General features: G+C 39.1%; 1 protein-coding gene across 1 annotated transcript in view; it reads right to left on the bottom strand.

The window, feature by feature from the left end:
* The window catches only part of MYO3B (myosin IIIB), a 388,457-nt gene that overhangs the window by 77,228 nt on the left and 289,357 nt on the right, over positions 1–21,872 (bottom strand). The window contains exons 30-31 of the mRNA XM_027591480.2: positions 7,588–7,648; positions 6,553–6,652 (exon numbers count right to left, since the gene is read on the bottom strand). Of these exons, the coding sequence (XP_027447281.1) occupies positions 6,553–6,652; positions 7,588–7,648 (161 nt within the window). The remainder of the gene's footprint in view (positions 1–6,552; positions 6,653–7,587; positions 7,649–21,872) is intronic.

The following is a 21,872-nucleotide window of genomic DNA, read 5'->3' as shown; positions in this document are numbered from 1 at the left end:
AGGAGGTGGTTTTTTCCACTTCCCATGCTAATGGAATAAGAATTTTATGCCTGTAATTCCTTTACTGCCTCACTGAGAAAAGTCCTGAGACAGGTTTTAACCAGTCTCACTGATGAGGGTTTATGAATTCTGTGGCACCTGGGCAAGAAGAAAAGATGTCTCAGGCCAATGGAAGCCAAAAAGAGGAGGGATTCAGAGTACCAGAGACTACCCATATGTGAGGGCATAAGAGAGGCCTCGAAGTCTTCTGTGTGGCATTCCATAATGGCATCAGATGCAGGCCACAGGCCCAGCAGCCTTCCCTCCATATAGGGTTTGGTTTCCATGTGCTTTCCCAATAGGGATTATCTTGCCTTTGAGACTCCGTTGTAGGAACATGCTCTCTTGGTCAAATGGATGACATCTGAGCCCTTTATGGTCACAGTGCTTGCTGTTTGGCAAGCTGCTTGTAACCCCTTCCAAACATAGGCAGGCAGTGTGAGGCAATTCTGTCACATGGATCTAAGGCTTTGTCTTGCCTGAAACAGTGATCTAATTAAAAAAAATAGTTCCTCCCCAAATCAAGTTCAACTTCTAGTATTTTAATAGGGTGACCAACTCATCCCCATTTGCCTGGGACTGTCCTGGTGTTAGCACTGAAAATCCCACATCTTGGAAAACTCTTCAGTTCCAGGAAAATGGAGATGTTTGGTCAGCCTAAGGATTAAGAGTTTCAAGGATAAAACAGAGCCCAAGTTTGCCTTCTGATAGCTGAACCAATGCCAAAATCAATAAGAGTTAGCAGTGAGCAACAAGAAAGAAAAATAATGAAGGAGATGGCATTAGACTGGGAAGAAGTGTGGGGCAGACAGGCCATGAAAGATCTTAAATCAGATCACTAAATCTGACATCAGACACCCCCTGAGGGCTCTACCACAGCCCAACACAGTGCACTGCCAACTGTCTCCTTTGGGAGGCGAGTGCAATTCCACTCGCTCCTCAGCTCCCTACAAATGTGCCGTGCTCCATCTTTAAGACCCAATGGAGTTAAAGGGCAATGTAGCAAGTGCAATGACCTTCTGACCTTCAAAAAGAAATATGGGGGCACCTGGCTGGCTCAGTTGGTAGAGCATGCAGCTCTTGATCTCAAGGTCATGAGTTCAAGCCCCACACTAGGTGTAGAGCTTACTTAAAACAAATTTTTAAAAAGAAATATGAATAATTTGTATTGCTTGTAGATGAGAAGATAACCAAGGGCAGACCTACCTCACTTAGGTGAGGTATCACAGGAAAGGGTAGGTGGTCCCATTTCACAATGGTCTCTAGGACTCTCTCTGCATTATGGCCCAGTGTGATAATTGTTAAAGATTATGTACTGAGACACTAAAGAATTGTGTTCATTACACTAGTATGAAAGGGAGTCATAGGTTTCAGAAAGTTTCAGCTGTCTGGAAAATGAAACTTACCCAGAATATCTCATTCACCGATGAGGTCTGTAGTCTATCCTCAACCCACGGGCTGGAGTAATCATTTTAAAACACAACTCAGGTCATGTCACTCCTGTGCTGAAAATGCTCAGCACTCTGCATTTCACTGAGTTTATACCTTTACTATTGTGGGCCCCCAATATTGGCACCACCTGGAAGCTCATCAGTGTTGCAGAATCTTCAGAGCCACCCAGACCTACTGAATCAGAATCTTCATATGAACTACATCCCGGGGGTGCTTGTTAAGTCATTAAGAAGTATGGACCTCGGGTACCTGACTGGCTCAGTTGGTAGAGCATGCGATTCTCTTTATTTTGTTTTATTTTTTATTTCTTTTAAGCTGGCTCCACGCCCAGCACAGAGCCCAGTGTGGGGCTTGAACTCAAGACCCCAAGATCAAGACCTGAGCTGAGATCAAGAGCTGGACACTCAACTGACTGAGCCGCCCAGGCGCCCCAAGCATGGAACTCTTGATCTCGGGGATGTGAGTTCAAGCCACATGTTGGGAGTAGAGATGATTTAATAAATAAAAGTTAAAAAAAAAAAAAGAAGAAGTAGAAGAAGAAAAAGTGCTGACCTATATCATCTGACTCCTCATCTCCTGCCATTCTTCTTGCTCTCCCAGATCCTATCACATCGGCTTCTTTCTACTCCTCACCTATTCCATGCAGGCTTTCCCCTCAGGGCCTTTGCCATAGGTATTCCCTTTGCCGGGAATGCTATTCTCCCAAATACTGCATGGCTAATTAGTTCACCACTTTCAAGCCTTCTCAATGAAACCAACCCCAACCACTCCATTTAAAAGTGCAACCATCCCCCAATCACTTTGCAACTAATCCAAGCAGTGAAATTATTTAATTAGACTGATAGGCATATATCCAGACCTGATCTGATTTTACTGTTTAAAAATGTATCATTTAGACATTTGTCCTTATACTTATTTATTCACCTATTTACTCAACAATTATTAATACTTACTAAGTGCCAGGAACTCTCCTATTCTCAGACTTCTTACACTGTTTTAAAAGACCAGTTTTGGGTTGGTTGTTTTAATTTCCAATTTGCACAGTCAGATACTTTTGTGAATACAATAAAAAGGAATTATAGTTGACCCTTCAACAACACAGGGGTTGGGAGTGCTGACCTCTGCACAGTCAAAAATCCATGTCTAATTTTTGATTCATCAAAAATGTAACAACTCATAGCCTACTGTTGACCTGAAACCTTCTAATAACATAAACAGTTGATTAACACATATAATGTATGTTGTTATATATATTATATCCTGTTTTCATACAGTAATACCTTTTTCTTAATTTTTTTCAGTATTTCTAAACTGTGCAGTTCATCTGAGAGTTTTTTCAAATTGTTGCAAATCTAAAAAAAATTTTCAATATATTTATTGAAACAAAAAAAAAACAAGTATAAGTGGACCCACACAGTTCAAACCCATGTTTTTCAAAGGTCACCTACTAGATACATAATCACATATTTGGATGTTGTGTCAATATCAGATTGATCTAAACTTTCCTAAATTTCTTACTCTAAATTAATTTATTTTACAAGTCTTTACTAATCTTGTTGGGACAAGTAGCAAGAGTCAGCCCACAGACCACACTGCTTGGATTAGTTGCAAAGTGATTCTATTATGCACTTCCTGGGTATACTGTGATTTCCTCTCCTATGTGAAGATAAGTCAGGCTCAGATGGACCAATTAAGGACACTTCTGAGACTCTCTGACTAAGGGGCTGAAGACAGCCTTTGTACAAGCCCCATATCTGTATCCTTCTTTGCATGCCTGCCCTGAGCAGAGCTGGCCTGACTGAGTAACTTTAGATTTATTCCCTGCCTCTCTCCATCCCCCACCCCACCAGACCACTTCCTACAACAGTGAAGTTATTAGCAGTCATTGCAAGTTACAAGGCTAACTTGTTGGATGTTAGTGGTTTTTTTTTTTTTTACACTGAAAAGATCACAGTATTCTCATTCAGTCTTTCACAGAAATATAGGTTGAAATAATGGGTAATTTAAGGCAAAAAATTAAACACAAAAGTATAAATTGCTGAAATATCTCTTACAGGATATACTCTTGTTTCTGCAGTGATAACCTTGAAAACATAAAATTGGAAAGCTTTTATTCTTCAATCCATCTTTGCTACTTTCTAAGGTCAAGGGGAATTTGATTTACATAATGTGTTTTCCTGCCTAAACCTTTCTCTCTCCCCCACTCAAAACAACAGCAACAAAATAAAATAGCTTGGATCATTTTAACTTGTTCTAGTGGTACGCTATACCTATTTGGGGGTGACTAAGAGACATTTATTTTATTCCAGGATTATTAGAAACACATTTTAAAACTTTTCTCTGACTCATTCAAGAGCTTCATTACATTCTTGCTTTCATTATATTTCATCACAGCTTTGGATGCTCAAGAATTCAGTTGGAAGTAATAGGCTCGGCTGTGAGGAGAGAGTACAGAAATGAAAAGATACAATACCAGAGAGTTTAAAATCTAGTAGATGAATGAAAATATAATGTAAGGCAGGATGTGATAAGTACTATAAGAAAAGTCAAAGGCACAAAAGAGGGAACCACGGGGGGAATCAAGAATGGAAAGGACTGGGGAGCTTGGGTGGCTCAGTCAGTTAAGCATCTGACTCTTGGTTTCAGCTCAGGTCATGATCTCAGGGTCGTGAGACCGAGCTCCTCATTGGGCCCCAGGCTGAGCATGGAGCATGATTAAGATTCTCTCTCTCCCTCTGTCCCTCTCCCAATACCTGGGCCTCTCATCCCCCCACTCACACTCTTTAAAAAAAAAGAATGGAGAGAACTGAAAGTGAACAGGGAAGAAGGATAGATGGGGCAGAGGGCCCCATGTGAGCAAAGTCAGAGGAGATAAAGGACATACTAGGGATGTTTGGAGAATAGAGAACAGTTTGGATATTCTGAAGCACAGAATGAGGAGGAAAGATCAGTGGAAGATACAGCTAGAAAGGAAGATTAAGACCATAACAGAGATAGCCTTGAATGTCACGCCAAGAAATTTAGAGCTGATGCTGAGGCAATGGGGAGCCATGGAGGCGTTTGGAGGAAGGGAATGTTAAGATCAGAGCATGCTTTAGAACATCTCCTCAGGTATCTGTGCAGAAGATAAGTTGAAGGAGGAAAAGAGTGGAAGCAGGAAGACTACTTAGGATGCTGCTTACAAGACTGTAAGGAGAAGTAATGGTGATGGAGGGAGACCCAAGAGAAAACCATCTAGATTGGAGGGGAAAAAAAAGTGTGACAGGAAAGTGCATATGAGCCACTTACAGCAAGTCAGATGTGTAGCTTATTAATAAGTTTGACTTTGGGGATACTTTCCTAAAGACTGGGAAAGATGATTGTAATCCAACAGGTCTCTTTAATAGTTAATTTAAAATACAGTATCCTTTTCTCCCTCTAAACTCCTACCAAAATTTAGTGTCTTAAAATAAGAACTTTATTTCACTGTTTTTTTCATACTTATAGATTAAATTTGCTTTTATATAATATCAATAGCAATGACTACCACAGCAGCAGCTGAAATAATGTACCCTTACCATGAACCAGACACCATGCTGTGCTCTTTACTTGTACTAACAGCTCACTGAATGCTCAGTACAACCCCTCAGCTATGAATTACCATTTTCCTCATTTTACATGTGTAAGTACTGAGATAAGGAGTTGTTTCATAACTCAATTAACACTACACAGGAGAACAGAGATTTGAATCCAGGCAGGTCTCACTCCAGAATCTGTGGCTTTGGCTACTCAATCATACTTAAAATTTTTCTTTTTACGTGTATTTTAAAGTAGAATGCCAAAAGAGAACAAAGATCAGATGGAACAAATTGAAAATAAATAGCAAGATGGTAGATTTAAGCCAAAATACATCAAGAATCACATTAAATATAAATGGTCTAAACAACCCAATTAAAAGGTAGAGACTGTCCGTTTGGATAGAGACAAATGCCAACCAAATTCTTGCATAATGGATTCTGCTCCACCACAGTTTTTTCCCTAAATTTTCCTCTTTTTTTGCACTACTCCTACCTCTCCTCATTGTGACCTTATTCCTGAACACTATCTGGCTGGGTGGGAACACTGAGCACTATGGGGATAATATTCCTTTTGACAGATTTATTATTTTCTGCATACCCATTTAGAAGGTTCTGCTATAGTACACTTGTCCTCTCTTGTCTCTTTCCAAAAGTTTAAGTTCCATACAGACTAAAGGTCCTAACACATTTGTTGTACATTTTCCACTTCATATTGTACTACTTTGTCACTGAAAAACAGGCTAAGAAGAAATTTGGAGAGACCTGAGAATCTATGGCATATTTCAGAAAAACAGATGAGGTTTACATTGAGTGTAATGTCAGTATTTTAAGTTGAAAAAGTTTCTTTCTTAGGAATGGTCCACATTGCTCTTAGTATCTTCTGGTTCATAAATATTTCTTACGATCATGCTTCTATTTTATCTTCCAGAAGTACACATAAGCTGCACAGTATAGGCACATATAAGGCCCCAAACTAACTTTCGCCATATTCTGTAGCAAAGAAATTAGAAAAGGGGCCATAAGTAGCTATTTCCCAAAGCAGTGTGGCAAGACATGTGTATTCTTGCTGAAAGAATGGTAGTGTTGCCAAAAGAGCAGAACTACTCTCTAAATCCATATTCTTTACTAAGCCGTAGATTTTGACCCAAAATGATCTGTTCCACTGAAAGTTGGTCAACTGTTTATCTTTCCTTTGGCAAAATGAAATTGTGACGCCATTGCCTAATTTGAGGTTCTTAACAGGTAAAGGGAAATAATGGCCTTTGATATTCATTTTCTTCCCTCAGAGAAGTAAACTTGAGTGGCATGAGAAGGCAGTAAATGGCTACCTTTAATACACATTTTGCTTCCAGCCTTTATGGTTGAACAAACCTGAACTTTTGCTAATGTTAGGTCATATTGCTATCTGAGTCCCATCTTCTAGACAGTCCTGCCTAAACAACTCATCAAAAAGGGCACAAGCATGCCAAAGGTAGAAGCAGCATACAGTTCAAAATGTTCTTACCAGATTCTGCAGGGGCTCCTCTTGAGGGACTTGGTCCTGGGCGACCCGGGGCAGCATGGCATGTCTGAGAAGACAGCAGATCAGTCCCAGAAACGGAATGCTTCAGAAAGACCCAGTAAGAGAAACATTACTTTTACCTTCGGATGAAGCAGCCTTAAGGACATAGCCTCCATTTAACTAAGGGACCTTTAACCCTGATGAAATGGGGAAGAAGCTAAGTATATTGGGGTCATGTGGTGAGTTGCCCCCATCTTGCATGAGAATTGAGAGGAGGTCCTCTCCTTGGAGCAATTAGTAGCAGAGTCTCAGCACCTTTTGCTTAATTCATTTATTTCTTCCTCTGAACAAGTTAACCTAGCCCCCTCTTAAATTAATTATAATCCAGAATATAAAAAACAGCTATGTGCTGATTTTCTCCTATACTTAATTTTTATCCCTAAGAAAGAAAAAAGAAAACCTATAGGAAGGTATTAATCTACTTAACATTTCTAAGTACATCATCCAAAGGATTTTGTTTTTTTAATCTTACATATGCTCAGCAGAGTTACTGGCAAAAACTGTACATTTTCTTCATTTCATCCTTTCAACATCAAATAGTAGGCAGCAAAAATTGGATCAGACTTCAAAGCCTGCTGTGGGCTCCAAGTCACAGAGAGACGCCTCCATTTCACATATTGAATTCGAGCAGGATATCAAAGTGCTACCAAAGAACCTCGGGTCCTTACTCAAAAAGAGGCTCTAACATCTGTAGAGAGTGGAGTGCACAGACAAATCACCTCAGGGAGCAGCTAGCATTTATTCTCAGCAGCAAATTTCCAGGCTTTTGATTCTCTCTTCACTGTACCTCCCCGTCTCTCTGCTGAACCAAGGTTCTTTAGCAAGCTGGGCTTTTGTCTCAAAGACTTCAAAATATCACTAACAGCTTCATGTTTGGATGACTTGACCAAGCAGCCACATATAGGCTTCCCAACCATCGACTTGGACAAGTCTGAAATAAAGATACACAGTCACTTCGGAATCAAGATGTCCAGCTACCTTATGTGAATGTCCTGCGGAGACATCACACCCTGTTGGAGAACACTGGGCTTGTGGATGCCTAAAAAGAAAAACAGTCATTTTTTAAAGGCCTGAAATCATGCTTAAGAACTTAAAGAGGATTGTTTTCCTCCAAAGAGGTATCAGAACATACTCTTACTAAGTTTCCATTGTTTCCCATTCTGGTCCTCGATTAAAAGGACATGGTCAACTTAAGAAAATGCGCCCTACTAACTGTTACTGCTATATTCACAGTCAGCTTGAGGTCCTAAGACTGTAGAAGCTACCCTTTTTGAAGTTGTATGATACAACTTAGTTTACTATTAGGCTTTCACAGACTTTACCAAGAAGCCAACAAAACTGATGCTAAGGCTGTACTTCCCAGCCAGCACATTGTAAGCACATTAATTGTTAGATAATTCAAAATAGATTCTGTAGTCAAATAAGTATGGGAAATGCTGAGTTGTACATAGTTAAGAGGCTTCCTTACTTCAGGAACGATCTTTTATAATCACAAGATTCATTTCTGGATTCCTAAAGGCAGGGGTCGGGGGTAGGTGCATAGTTTCTTAAACTACTTTGACCAAGCAACTTAAAAAAAATGATAACCTACTAACATCTATTAAAGTATTAATGTTTTATGGAGCAAAGTTTGGAAAAATCAATTTCTCTCTTTCTCACACACACACATACACAGACTGGGGAAATTTCTATAGTATTCTGGTTTCTAGTTTTCCTTCTCTGTAAAATAAAGGGATTGAGATAAACTATTCCTAAGGTCTCTTCTAGTTCTATATTAAAAATCTTATTCTTTATTTAAAATGAGAAATTCATTTCTGAATTTTCTGTGAACAGTTCATGGATAACACCATCAAAATGCATCTATACAGAGAGTATAAACAATATCCCCATTTAAAAAATATAACATCAGTACCTGGGGAGAGGAGACTATAATGATACACTTATTTGTGTGCACATTTGTTTATCATATGTCTCCCACTATAGAATGTAAGTTCCAAGAAGGCAGAGATTGGATTTGCTTTATTCTATATTCTACATCAGCACCTAATCCTAGGGTCTGGTATGTGGCAAAGTGCTCAATAAATATTTGATAAGTTGAATGAATAAAAGAATGACTAGTGGACCCCCCAAAGATGAAGATCAGCAGGAATACCCTTAACATTAACATTAAATTAATGAGCTTTTATATAACACTTCATATTTTTTTAAATGCTTTTATATGTCTAACGAAAATTTCACAACCATTTGAGCTAAGTGCTTTAATTGTCCCTATTTTATAGATGAAGAAACTCTAGTTCAGAGAGAGTAAGGGATTTGGCCAGGGATCAGGTGAATACCTATCAGAGCTAAGACATTGACCCCTGTTGGTCTGACTTTAAATCCTCTGTCTTCCTCTGAAACTTGACACCCTCTATGCACTTTGGTTTCTGTGCATCAGGTCAATGAACTCATTCCCGTCAGCCTAGGCAAGTCCCAATGGTTCTGGGACACCTAAAGGACAGATGGACTCTGAGGTCCTCCAGGAGTCCTAGTAAGGTTTGGAGACAATCTAAGGAAGAGAGTGTAGCTGTCATATTACTATGGGCTCTCTCATTTCTATCCTATCTGCCCCAACATGGAAATGAAACCTCTTAAGAACTCTGCTCATTTGCATGGCTTTGTAGGATCCAAAAGCCAGGGGCAGGTATCTTCCTACTCTCCACTGAGGGTCAGCTCAGCAGTTTGAGCCCCTCCTCATTCAAGCCTTTGGAAGAATCTAAGGCAGCTCAATATAATGTTTATATGTATTACCTGGTTTTATAAATGGAGGTGGTTTGGGTAGTGTCCATAGGCAAATAGATTAGAAAATACCTGATTAAGCAAATACTTGATCAAAGCAGATTTCTTTGCCAAGAGGCTTTCCAGAACCTTTAGCTTAATACCACGCACAATGAAACCCTACTTGTGGGTAAAAATACACAGCATTTCCCAGATGTTATCTTAGAATGGCACCCTTCTCCCAGGGAGCATGTTAGAGGCCTACTGGTTCTTATAACATGCCTTAGAAAATTCTAATCTGAGCAGCCTTTATTTGAAACAAATTCCAATCTGCCTTAATGGGGCACCTAGGTGGCTCAGCCTGTGTCTGCCTTCGGCTCAGGTCATGATCCTGGGTCCTGGGATCGAGCCCCACGTCAGGTTCCCTGCTCAGCGGGGAGTCTGTTTCTCCTTCTCCCTCTGCCCCTCCCCCTCCCCTTGCTTGTGCATGTGCTCTCTCTCTCAAATAAATAAAATCTTTTAAAAAATGAAAATAAAAAAATGGTATAAGTTTTCTTCAAAAGTCTAACTGCCTCAACTCCTTAGCAGCAATTTATCAGATATGTTGTCATTTGCTTCAAGGACTTGAGACTGGCAGTCAATGATAATGCTCCATTAAGCTATCACTGCTGAAATAAGGAAAAACACAATAATGAAAAATAACCAAAGCTTATTGCATGCATACATTTCACCAGGCACTGATCAAAGAATGGATACACGGTCATTTCATATAACATTTCCAACAGCCATGTGAATTGGTTATGTTTTTTATACCCATTTTACAGGTGAGGGAATCAAGGATCAAGAAGCTAATGACTTGGTTCATGTCATAACTAGTGCATAAATAGTGCACCATAATTTGACAAGTTCAACATCCATTCACAATAAAAACCCTCAACAAATTAGGTTGAGAGGGGACATACCTCAACATAATAAAAGGTTATATATATGAAAAACCCACAGCTAAAATCCTCAGTGGGGAAAAACTGAGAGCCTTTCCCCTAAGGTCAGGAACAAGACAAGGATGTCCACTCTCACCACTTTTATTCAACATAGTACTGCAAGTCCTAGCCACAGCAATCAGACAACAGAGAAATAAAAGGCACCCAAACTGGAAAGAAAGAAGTAAACCTTTCACTATTTGCAGATGACATGATACTACATATAGAAAACCTGAAAGATTCCACCTGCTAGAACTGATAAATGAATTCAGTAAAGTTGCAGGATACAAAATCAATGTTCAGAAATCTGTGACATTTCTATACAACACTAATGAAGCAGGAGAAAGAGAAATTAAGAAATCAATCCCATTTATAATTGTATCGAAAATAACAAGATACCTAGGAATAAACCTAACCAAAGAGGTGAAAGACCTATACTCTGAAAACTATAAAACACTGATGAAAGAAAGTGAAGATAACATAAAGAAATGGAAAGACATTCTATGCTCATGGATTGGAAGAACAAATATTGTTAAACAACAAATATTGTTAAACAAAATGCAAACAGCATTTTCCACAGAACTAGAACAAACAATCCTAAATTTGTATGGAACCACAGAAGACCTGAATAACCAAAGCAATCTTGAAAAAGAAAAGCAAAGGTGGAGATATCACAACTCTGGATTTCAAGTTATATTGCAAAGCTATAGTGATCAAACAGTATGGTACTGGCATAAAAACAGACACAGAGACCGATGGAACAGAGTAGAAAACCCAGAAATGAACCCATAACTATCTGATCAATTAATCTTTGACAAAGCAGAAAAGAGTATCCAACAGGAAAAGGACAATTTCTTCAACAAATGGTGTTGAGAAAACTGGACAGTAACATGGGGGGAAAAAAAGAAACTGGACCACTTTCTTACACCATACACAAAAATAAATTCAAAGTGGATTAAAGACCTAAATGTAAGACCTAAAACCATAAAAATCCTAGAAGAAAACAGAGTCAGTAACCTTTTTGACATTGGGCATAGCAACTTTTTTCTAGATATGTCTCTTGAGGCAAGAGAAATGAAATAAAAAATAAACTACTGCGACTACATCAAAATAAAAAGCTTTGCACAGCAAAGGAAACAATCAATAAAACTAAAAGGCAATTTATGGAATGGGAGAATATATCTGCAAATGACATATCCAATAAAGGGTTAGTATCCAAAGTATATAAAGAACTTATACAAGTCAACACTCGAAAAACAAATAATCCAGTTAAAAATGGACAGAAGACATGAACTGACATTTCTCCAAAGAAGACATCCAGATGGCCAACAGACACATGAAAAGATGTTCATCATCACTTACCATCAGGGAAATGCAAATCAAAACTACAATGAGATATCATCTCACACCTGTCAGAATGGCTAAAATCTAAAACATAAGAAATAGCAAGTGTTGGACAGGATGTGGAGAAAGAGGAACCCTCATGCACTGATGGTGGGAATGCAAACTGGTGCAGCCACAGTGGAAAACAGTATGGAGGCTCCTCAAAAAGTTAAAAATAGAACTACCCTACAATCTAGCAATTGCACTACTGGGTATTTGCCCCCAAAATACAAAAACACAAATTCAAAGGGTTACATGCATCCCTATGTTTATTGCGGCATTATTTACAATAATGAAATTATGGATGCATTTGTTCATCAACAGATAAATGGATAAAGACAATGTGGTATCTATACACAAAGGAATATTACTCAGCCATAAAAACGAATGAAAGCTTGCCATTCGCAATGACATGGATAGAGCTAGAGAGTATCATGCTAAGCAAAATAAGTCCGAGAAAGAAATACCATACGATTTCACTCATATGTAGAATTCAAGAAACAAAACAAATGAACAAAGGGAAAAAAAACAGAGAGGGAGAGAGAGAAGAAAGAGACTCTTAACTATAGTGAACAAACTGATGGTTACCCGAGGGGAGGTGGGTGGGGGGATGGGCGAAATAGGTGATGGGGATTAAGGAGGGCACTTGTCTGATGAGCACTGGTGATGTATGGAATTGTTGAATCACTCTATTGTACACCAGAAACTAATATAACACTGTATATTAACTAACTGGAATTAAAATAAAAACTTTTAAAAAATAGTGTAGCATAAAACCTGCTGACGTAGAAGACTCCAGAGGGAAATTATTGATTTAGGCAAGGATTATCAAGAGCTCATTAAACCTTCAGAGAAATGGTTGATAGTGAATGGGACAGTCAGGTGATGCCAAAGCACCTCTACACTGAGTCCTTCTTTCAGGGCACAAGGAGAGTAAGGTAACAGTACATCTTAATCCAGCTCCAGCCTTAGCACCACTAATGCCCAGACAACACTGTCTTGTGATGCGAGGCAATGTGAAGTATTTGACATTTATATTTTTTGTTTCAGTCAAAAACATTTAGCTTGAATGTAATCAAAGCTTCCAATCTTCCAGTTTACCTAGAACACAAGGTATAGAGGGACAAGCTAAGACTGCAAAGAATCAAGCAAACGAATACAGAAGGTGAGCTATAATTGGATCAATCGCTTAAAAAGTCAGAGCATGAGAAAGCGAGTATTACGTATTAAATGAAATTTAGGGATGTAACAACTCAATGCAAGGTAATGACCTAAACTGGATCCCAGCCTGGACAGACAGGTGTGAAGAACAGTCTTGGGACAACTGGGAAATTCTGACTAATTGGTATTAGGTGATATTAAGGAATTATTCATTTTATTTATATTATTTTTTAAGTAGGCTCCATGCCCAATGTGGGCCTTGAACTCACAATCCCAAGAACAAGAGTTACATGTTCTACTGACTGAGCCAGCCAGGCGCCCCAGGAATTATTCATTTTTAAAGTGTGAGATTATTTTGAATCTGTAGGAAAATTAAAAAATATAATACTGTCCTCGGCCTCCATTAGGAATCACATGTTAAATGGCAGAATCAGGGAATAGGAGGCAGGTGTCTGTCTACATATGACTCTCTGCATATTCCAAGGGCTCCTCTAGCCTCTCAGAATCCATGACTAAAGGCTTAAGCAGATTGCCTCCAAGGCTCGGCAGCTCTGTTGCTTTGCTGCAGTCAGTTCACTCAGCTGTGGGTTCTAGGGGAGACAGAAAAAGATCTCACTCCTCACTGACAGTGCTTCCGCTGGGCATCTGCCCTGAAAAAGCCCCTCCAGACGAAACATCGAATTCTTTCTTAAACCCTGGGATCCCCATGTGACTGGATGAGGGGCTGGGTGCAGGCTGGCTCCCGAGTACTGGGCTGCTGAGAATGCCCCAGCATCTCTCTTCTACAGCAAGGATCCATGAGGCCAGCTGGCTTTGTCATGCTGGGCTGGCAGCACTCGGTGAAGTCACCACACTCCAAAACTGGGTTTCAGCTTTAACAGGCTCCAAAATTCAGTTTGCCAGTTCACTGAGGGGTGATGATCTTTTCAGAGTAGAGTTGTATTAACCAAACTCAGAAGAGTCATATTTGAAAAGTAGAATGCCAGTGTGTGGTTTTACAGTGCGTAATATAATCTGGACCATACTCTCCCCTTCACTAGTTGGCTGAAATAATCTGGAGACAGATTTATGCATCAGAATTAAAACAAAGGAAGCAGAGTACTCTTTGAGCACTGATCAATCAATCTAGTCTTGTAACTGACCTTCTTCTCCTTTAGGGTTAGAATCTAACTTTTTTCTTGGATGGGAGTAGAGACATCCTGGTTATACTCTGAACTTCCATTTTATAAACTTCATTTAAATTTCTTTTTGCAGTTTTTATTAACTTTGATAAAAGTTGCAAAGATTATGTCTTATCTTTTATCAGTCATAATCTTGCTTGTAGACAAATGAAGAAACCCATTAGTCATTCACACTTGAAAGCATGCTCTAATTCCAAAACAGGATAGGTTGCAGCTAATTCATTGTGAGTTGATTTCTGTTAGCTTCCTGCGGTCTCTAGATTTGGGAGTAGTTCTCATTGTAAATTTGTGTCTTCCGTGGCAGCCCTGGGAGAAAGGCTAATCAGCATAATCAAGCAAATTTGTTCCCACTTCTTTGATAGCTCTGAAAAACAAAAATCTGTTGTATACGGAACTCTTAATAAGAAGAGGTCAATTTCTTGTTCCCAAGCAGCAGCAACAATTGCACCCTGCAAAAGATATGCTCAGACCAAGATATTTTGCTGTCCTAGGATCCCCATGAGTCTTGAGGGAGGCACATTTCAGATAAATAAGTCATACAACTTTCCTTATGGAAATTACCATGAAGGATGATGGAAAACACAAATATCCTTGCAAATGGTTTCAGTAAGTTCGAGGTAAGGTAAATAAAGACATTTAAAACATGACATCAGAAAAAAGGACACTGTCCTTTGTAAAGGTTCCTGTGCTGACCTAAGTGTTAACAGGATTTCCATACAAACTGGCCATTTAGTTCTTATATGCAGCCTGAACATTTGTGAGGGCTGAGGGTATAAATGGGGAACACTACCAGATCCGAATCTCCGCATATTGTCACTATGCATCTACTTTTCCCAGATCTGCATCAGCTAGGCGTCATTGTGTATTCTTCTTACTGCTTGTATTTACTTAAACAGCTTTGAAGGCACAGAGGATTGGAAGATAAGAAAATGTTCTACGAAGACCACAAATTATCAGGTTAAGTTTAAAGGTACCCAGAACGTGTAAGATAATGCATATTGTATTACAAAACTTAGAAAGCTAGGATTTCTAGAATGCTTTTCTGTTTTTTTTTTTTAAAAGATTTATTTATTTATTTATTTGAGAGAGCGAGGGTGGGGGCAGAAGGAGAGAGAAACTTTAGCAGACTCTGTGCTGAGTGCAGAGCCTGATGTGGGGCTCCATCCCATGATCCTGAGATCACGACCTGAGCTGAAACCTAGAGTCAGACGCTCAACTGACTGAGCCACCCAGGCGCCCCTAGCATCCTTTTGTTTTCTATTCACCACCACCACAACAAATCAGCATTTGCCAAGCCCCCACTGAACCTCCTCAGGGTTGTATTCATACTTAGTGCTTTTGCCTGGAATGTCGTCTCCTCTCTGGCCCACCTGGCCATTGCACCCTTACCCTTTAGCTTGGGTGTCAGCTCCTCAGAAGAGCCTCTTCTGCCCCATCCCCACCCTGGCCACCTCTTCCACTCTGGGCAGAGTTGGAGGCTCCCTGGTACATTCTACAAATCTACTGAGCATAACCACACTGAAAACTTGGTACTGTAACTAACTCATCTGGTGCCACATCCTGACCAATTAAAAGTGTCTGCAAATCATCTACTGAAGGTGAGCTTTATCAAATTTTGATTAAGGGAGAGAGAGCAAAGAACAAGCCACCTGGCTTTTGAGATATCAGAGCTGTTCCTATTGCTGTGTTCATCAGTTTTGTCTTTTCTTCTTTATATTTTAGTTGCTGAAAATGCTTCAAATTCCCAAAAGATCTGAATATTCACCAATCATTAATCAATGAAAGTGTAGTAATCTTTGACTTTCTACCCAAAGTAAATGACTAAGAGAACTAGTGGCAAAATGTTTCTTTTTCTTTCTCTGATTAAAAAAGAATTTTTTTCTAATTAAAAAATAACATATTCACTGTTGTACTATCTAAAATAGATATTAAAGGAGAAGAAAATAAAGATCAGGGATAATTTCCATACCCAGATATAACTGCTGTTAATATCTTGGTGTATATCTTTTCAGATATTTCTCTATGCATATAATATACATTTTAAAAAAACAAAGGCTCATAATATATTTGCCATTTTAACTTACGTTTGGTAGTTACAAGCATCTTTCGCTGTCTTTATGTGCAATATGCACATATGCAAGTGTGCATGTGTGTAATATTTATGGCTGTATAGTATTATGTTGGATGATTATCATAAATGATTTAATCTCTTATTTTTGGATATTTAAGTTATTTCCAATTTTATGGAAATAATGGATCATGAATTATTCTGTGCATATAGTTACGAGTACTCATCCAATTATTTTCTTGGATGAATCTTAACTGAGGCAATTGGGTCAAAGGGTGAACAAATTCTTTGCCTGTTTTAAAGTTTTTGAATTATATCACCAAAATCTTCTCTAAAAGGCAACAAAAATTAACATTCATACCTGCAAAAGTATGAAAGAACCCACTTCCCGTCTTATCATCAACACCGGGTATTATGTCTTTTTAATTTTTGCTTACCTCTTTGGCCAAAAAAAATGGGGGGGTACCTCATTATTAGTTTAACTGGGATACTTTAGGGATTTGTTGATTTCTAAAGAAGGAAAACATTCCTGGGCTTTGATATATAACATGAAGGAAATACAAAGAATACAGAAGTGAAAACAAATAATAATCATGCAAAATAAGATCACCAGTATTGCAGGAAAAAAGAGAAACAAGAAAGAATGATCACAGCTTTTGTATTATTTGTTTTTCATTAGGTTTGGCCACTTGGTAACTCTTATAAAGATTTTGAAGCCACACCCTGTATCTCAGTATCCTGATCAGTATGATTGCTGAGTAAGTTGAATATGCAAGTTATACTCAAATAGATGGGTATTTGTTTGTTCTTGGACACATATTATTTTAAGTTTTAGAACATGGCTCAAGAACAAATTCATCAAAAGGGCTCAAAAAGCCTGAAAAATGTTTTATAATGCCATTGCTCAAAGTTAGCACTGTAAGATGTACTTATGCTAATTTCCAAAGTCCCACTGAGTCCTTTAAATTTGATATTTGTTTGCCTCATTGCTTTTCCCCAACCATAAGCTCATACAGTCTTAATTTGCCAGTTCTTGTATTCTCATTTCTTTTTTTTCTCCTATACTACTTTATTGCAGGCAGTTGTCATGTGTCAAGTGTAAGGTAAGAGCAGGAGGCCTTTTTTCAATGTGCTGAGAATGTTTGCCTTATTGGAAAAAAGTACATTCATCTAAGAGCCCTTAAAATAACCCATACTTAAAGGAACCCATAAAACTTACTTCAGTTCTTTGTCAGCAATCAAGGGAGCTTAAGAGAAAACCAGCCTGAGACCCAGTGATGGGATTCAGATGCAGCAGTGAGGAGGAACACTGACCCGAAGAAATGCACGGGCATGGGCTGAACACACTTTACGGTGCTGAGAATCTGACCAGATCATATTGTTTAATCCTCATCTCAGGGCTAGCAGCCTAGGTCCTACTAGGGTCCCCTTTTCACAGCTGAAGCTTGGGCCAATTGAATAACCTGCCTAGGTGGCATGCAGACATCCTGATCTAAACCCAGATCCGGAGGACACAGAGCCTGTGTTTTCAGCCTCCAGCACCTTTTTTTTTTTTTTTACTGGACTCTTCCAGATAGTCACATAATCGTATTTGGGATCTTAATAAATGTTGCTCGGAGCGACTAACATTTAATTCTAGAAAACCTGCCAGGAAGTAGATTAAATTAAGCCCAACTCTATCTAGAGACACCCCTTGATCCCTGACCTGTTGACCTTTTATTTATCTTGTATCCATCGACTAATAGTAAGATTATATACACTGTACCACACTCAAGATTCTAATTTGGTGGAAAGACTTCTTAAGATTCTGTATAATTATAAATACAACATATATCACATGTGCAATATAAGGTCCTCAAGAGCCTCTCAGACATCATTCGTTCTTCCACAAATATTTGAGTACCTTTGTCTCTTGCTGTTACTGGGGATATAGTGGTGATAAGGAAATCTGAGATTCCTATGCTCTTAAGAACCTACACGCTAGTGGGGGAAGCAGACAATGAATGAAAGAAAGAAGTAAACATGCTAGCACATTAAACAGAAGTGCCAAAGAAGAAAACTAAAGCAAGAAAGGGGCATAAGAAATGCTGGAGGCAGCGTCTGCAATTTTAGATTGAATGGCTGCAGTAGATGATATCTGAGTAAAGCCCTTAATAAATAAATAGGAATTGAGATCTTTGCATATGTTTTCGAGCAAAAGCTCCTACAGGGTAAAAAACATTATGTGTTACAGCATGTAGAGGCCAGAGGACTACTGTAAACACTTGGTAAAGGTTTAGCAACACGCTTTATGATATATATTTACAATATACATATACAAACTCATGATATGTTAGTTCCAGAGCACGTGGGCTGGTGCTAAACACACCCACCTAAGGGTGTATTTTGAATTCTAAGTATACAACAAATAATTTTTTGGTATAAGTTTTTTCAAATACTTCATGGGGCATACACTAAAAGAACTGTTTATTTAAATTTGGATTTAAGTGAGTATCCTGCATTTTTACTTGTTATATATGGCAACTCTAACCTGGGCAAATCAGTAACTCAGATTCTTCATCAGGAAAAGATAAATAAAAATTCTTGCCAAACTGGGACAAAAGGATTCCGTTTGTGCTTTTAGGCAGAATGAAATGTAAATGTAAGACAACAGGATTTTAAAAGAATTAAGAGATATACACATGGTCAGAATTTAAAAACACACACTTAGCAAGGTGTTATATTAATCTTTATAATTCTGTACTTCTGAGATACAGGTCCTTGAACCAGGAAACTTCAGGCTTGACAGACAGGAGAAGGGTAATGAGAGGTATCTGGGGTGGCTTCCTTTCTCCAACCTCTGTCTCTCCTTTGGGCGGGGTCACAAGGTGACTTGTGGGTTGAGTTAATTTTGAATTACAGTTTTAACACTTTAAAGACTGAGTCAGGCCAGGGCACAGACTTGGTGGAGACAAAGGAAACGTCACACCTTTTTCATGCTGTATGCGGGAAAACTGAGGCCCAGAAAGGCTGATGTGACTTGTCCAAGTTAAGTCAGAGGAAGAGACGAGTCTAACATCCACATCCTTTGCATGATGCTCTCATCACTAGTACACCCCCAAAAGAGAATATTTAACCAGGTTTTCCTCTTTGAATTCTGGAAGCAATGCTCAGTTCAGAGAAAGAGAAACAAGAAATTCTGAAATAAAGTGCATGAGCAGCATGGCCTTAAATGATGAGGCCCAAAGACAGATGAGGGAGGGGGCGTGAGTGTAGGGAGGAACAGTTCGGGGAATTTTTAAAAAATTAGGTGAAAAAGCCTAAACAAGACTGTTGCAGTTAGCAGAGTCACAATGGAGAGGTTCAAGGACAGACAGCATGCAGGGCAATGCTGATGGGAATACACATTTAGGTCTGGATTGAGAAGCAGGGGGATCTAAAGAGAGGTGGCTGATGAATTGCCCAGCCAAAAGGGGGGAAGCAGTACTGACTTGATTTTGTAATTTTAGCTTTTTATTTTGACTTAATTTCATATTTATAGTAAAGATGAAAGAATAACAGAAGGGATTCTGTATATGCCTGAGCAGATTCTCCAAATATTAGCAAAGTACACATTTGCCTTTAGCCTCTCTCTCCTCTCTTTCTCTTGGTACATGTATACTGATGTCCATATACACCAAAAAATACATGTAATTTTTTTCTGAACCATTTCAGAGTCGGTTGCACCTGATGTTCCTTTATCCCTAAATATTTCAGTGTGTTCTTCTTAAAAGCAAGGGCACTCTCTCATATGACCATAGTACAATAACCAAAATCAGGAAATTAATATTAATACATACTATCATCCAATGTATAGAATATTCAGATTTTGCCAACTGTTCCAATAATGTCTTATTCTATAGAAAAGGAAAATTCTGGACCATACACTGCATTCAGTTGTCATGTTTTTCTAGTCTCCTGTCATCTGGAACAGTTCCTCAGTCATCCTTTGTCATTCATTTTGAAGCCTACAGGTCAGTAATTTTGAAAGAGGTCTCTCTGTTCGGTTTGTCTGCTATTTCTTCATGATTGGATTCAGGTTATGCACATTTGGCAGGAAATCCACAGGAGTGATGTTGTGTTCTTCTCAGTGCCTCCTATCAGGAGGCACATGCTGTCAATCTGTCCAATTACTGGTGATGCTAACTTTCATCACTTGGCTAAAGTGCTGTTTGCCAGATCACCCCCACCGCCCTTTTGTAATTACTAAGTATCTCATGGAGATTTACTCCGGGACTACGTGAAAAGCTTGTTACTCCTTAAACTTTCACCTATTAGTTTTAGCATCCACTGATGATTTTTATCTGAAACAATGATTATTTTGGTAGTTGCCAAACAATTATTTTCTGTTTTTATCATTCCTTTTACATTATTTCACATTTTACTGCAAAGAAAAACTTACCCTGTTACTTCCTTTCTTCATCCTCCTTTCCCTCCCTCCCTTCTTTTTTTCTATCAATGTGAATTAATGCATTCTTATTTTATTCAGTAGATTATATTCTTTTATTATCATTATTTACTTTGATACTGAAATTGTCCCTCAGCACTGGCTTAATTTATTTATTTACTTATTTAATTTGTTTTTTAGAGAGGGAGAGAGAGAGAGGTGGAGAGGATGAGAGAGAGAATCTTAAGCCACAGGGCTCGATCTCACAACCCTGAGATCATGACCTGAGCCTAAACCAAGAGTCAGATGCTTAACCAAATAAGCCACCCAGGCACCCCTGGCACTGGCTTATTTTTAAAGAGTTAGGAATCACAGGCTTCAAAACGAATGCCCCAGAAAAGAATGTAGAACACTAAAAATTACACAGAGAAAGATGAATCCTTCAGAGAGAATGACAGTAACTCCTTCTTACTATTTACGAGTGCTTTTCATGTATCAGGTGAGATGCTGTGCACTTGATATATGTTATCTCATTGGACCTTCTAGACCTGGCGAGGTAGACATTGTGCCATTTTGTCTTCCATTTAAAGATGAGGAAATGGAGAAAATAAGTTCATCAAAGTCTTCCCCTTAGTAGCAGCAGGTCTAGTGGACTGTAGACAGCCCCTGCTCTCAAGCACCAGGCAGCCCTACAAAGAAGTGTGGAAATCTTCAGGAAAGGAAACGGTCTTGGGAGCAAGTCTCCACTCTTATTGAGGGTAGCTGGACATTCATCCCAGGATTTATAAAGTCATCTGCACTTCTTGCATTTTTACAAATGGGGCATTTGGAAACTGTCTACAAGTCTGTCATCAGTCTAGGAACTTCCCTAACCTGCACTGTGGCAATCGTCCAACCCTGCCTACAATCCAGTGAGGAAAGCAAAAAGAAAGAGTTCATTTGTGCCAATGTCAACTGACACGGATCCAGAAAAACATGAGTTGGCCAAGTCAGCCAGGCAAGCATTCCCATGGGTGAAGACAAGGGAAAGCCAAATTCAGGAAGAGAGGAGAAAACTAAGGGAACGGCAGGGCAGGGACTCTTAAGAAAAGCTGGTGTCTACTCAAGTCTTTAGATCCCAGGGGAAGACAGGGCCGTGGTGTTGCCCTCCTGGCGGGCTAACATACCAGATCCTTCTTCCTGCAACAATACCACCCCCTCAGCTGCCACCACACCACCACTTTGAATATCAAATTCCCGATCCCGTGAGAACGCACTTAGGTGAAAGAAGTATGTGGCACGTGAGTGAAACGAATAGAGACAAGCGCCCTGCCTGAGAGGGAAAAGCA

The sequence above is a fragment of the Zalophus californianus genome, chromosome 3 (genome assembly GCF_009762305.2).
Source record: "Zalophus californianus isolate mZalCal1 chromosome 3, mZalCal1.pri.v2, whole genome shotgun sequence".
NCBI classification, from domain to species: Eukaryota; Metazoa; Chordata; class Mammalia; order Carnivora; family Otariidae; genus Zalophus; species Zalophus californianus.
Note: the sequence above shows the minus strand (reverse complement) of the source record. Positions and strands in the feature narration are given on the sequence as shown.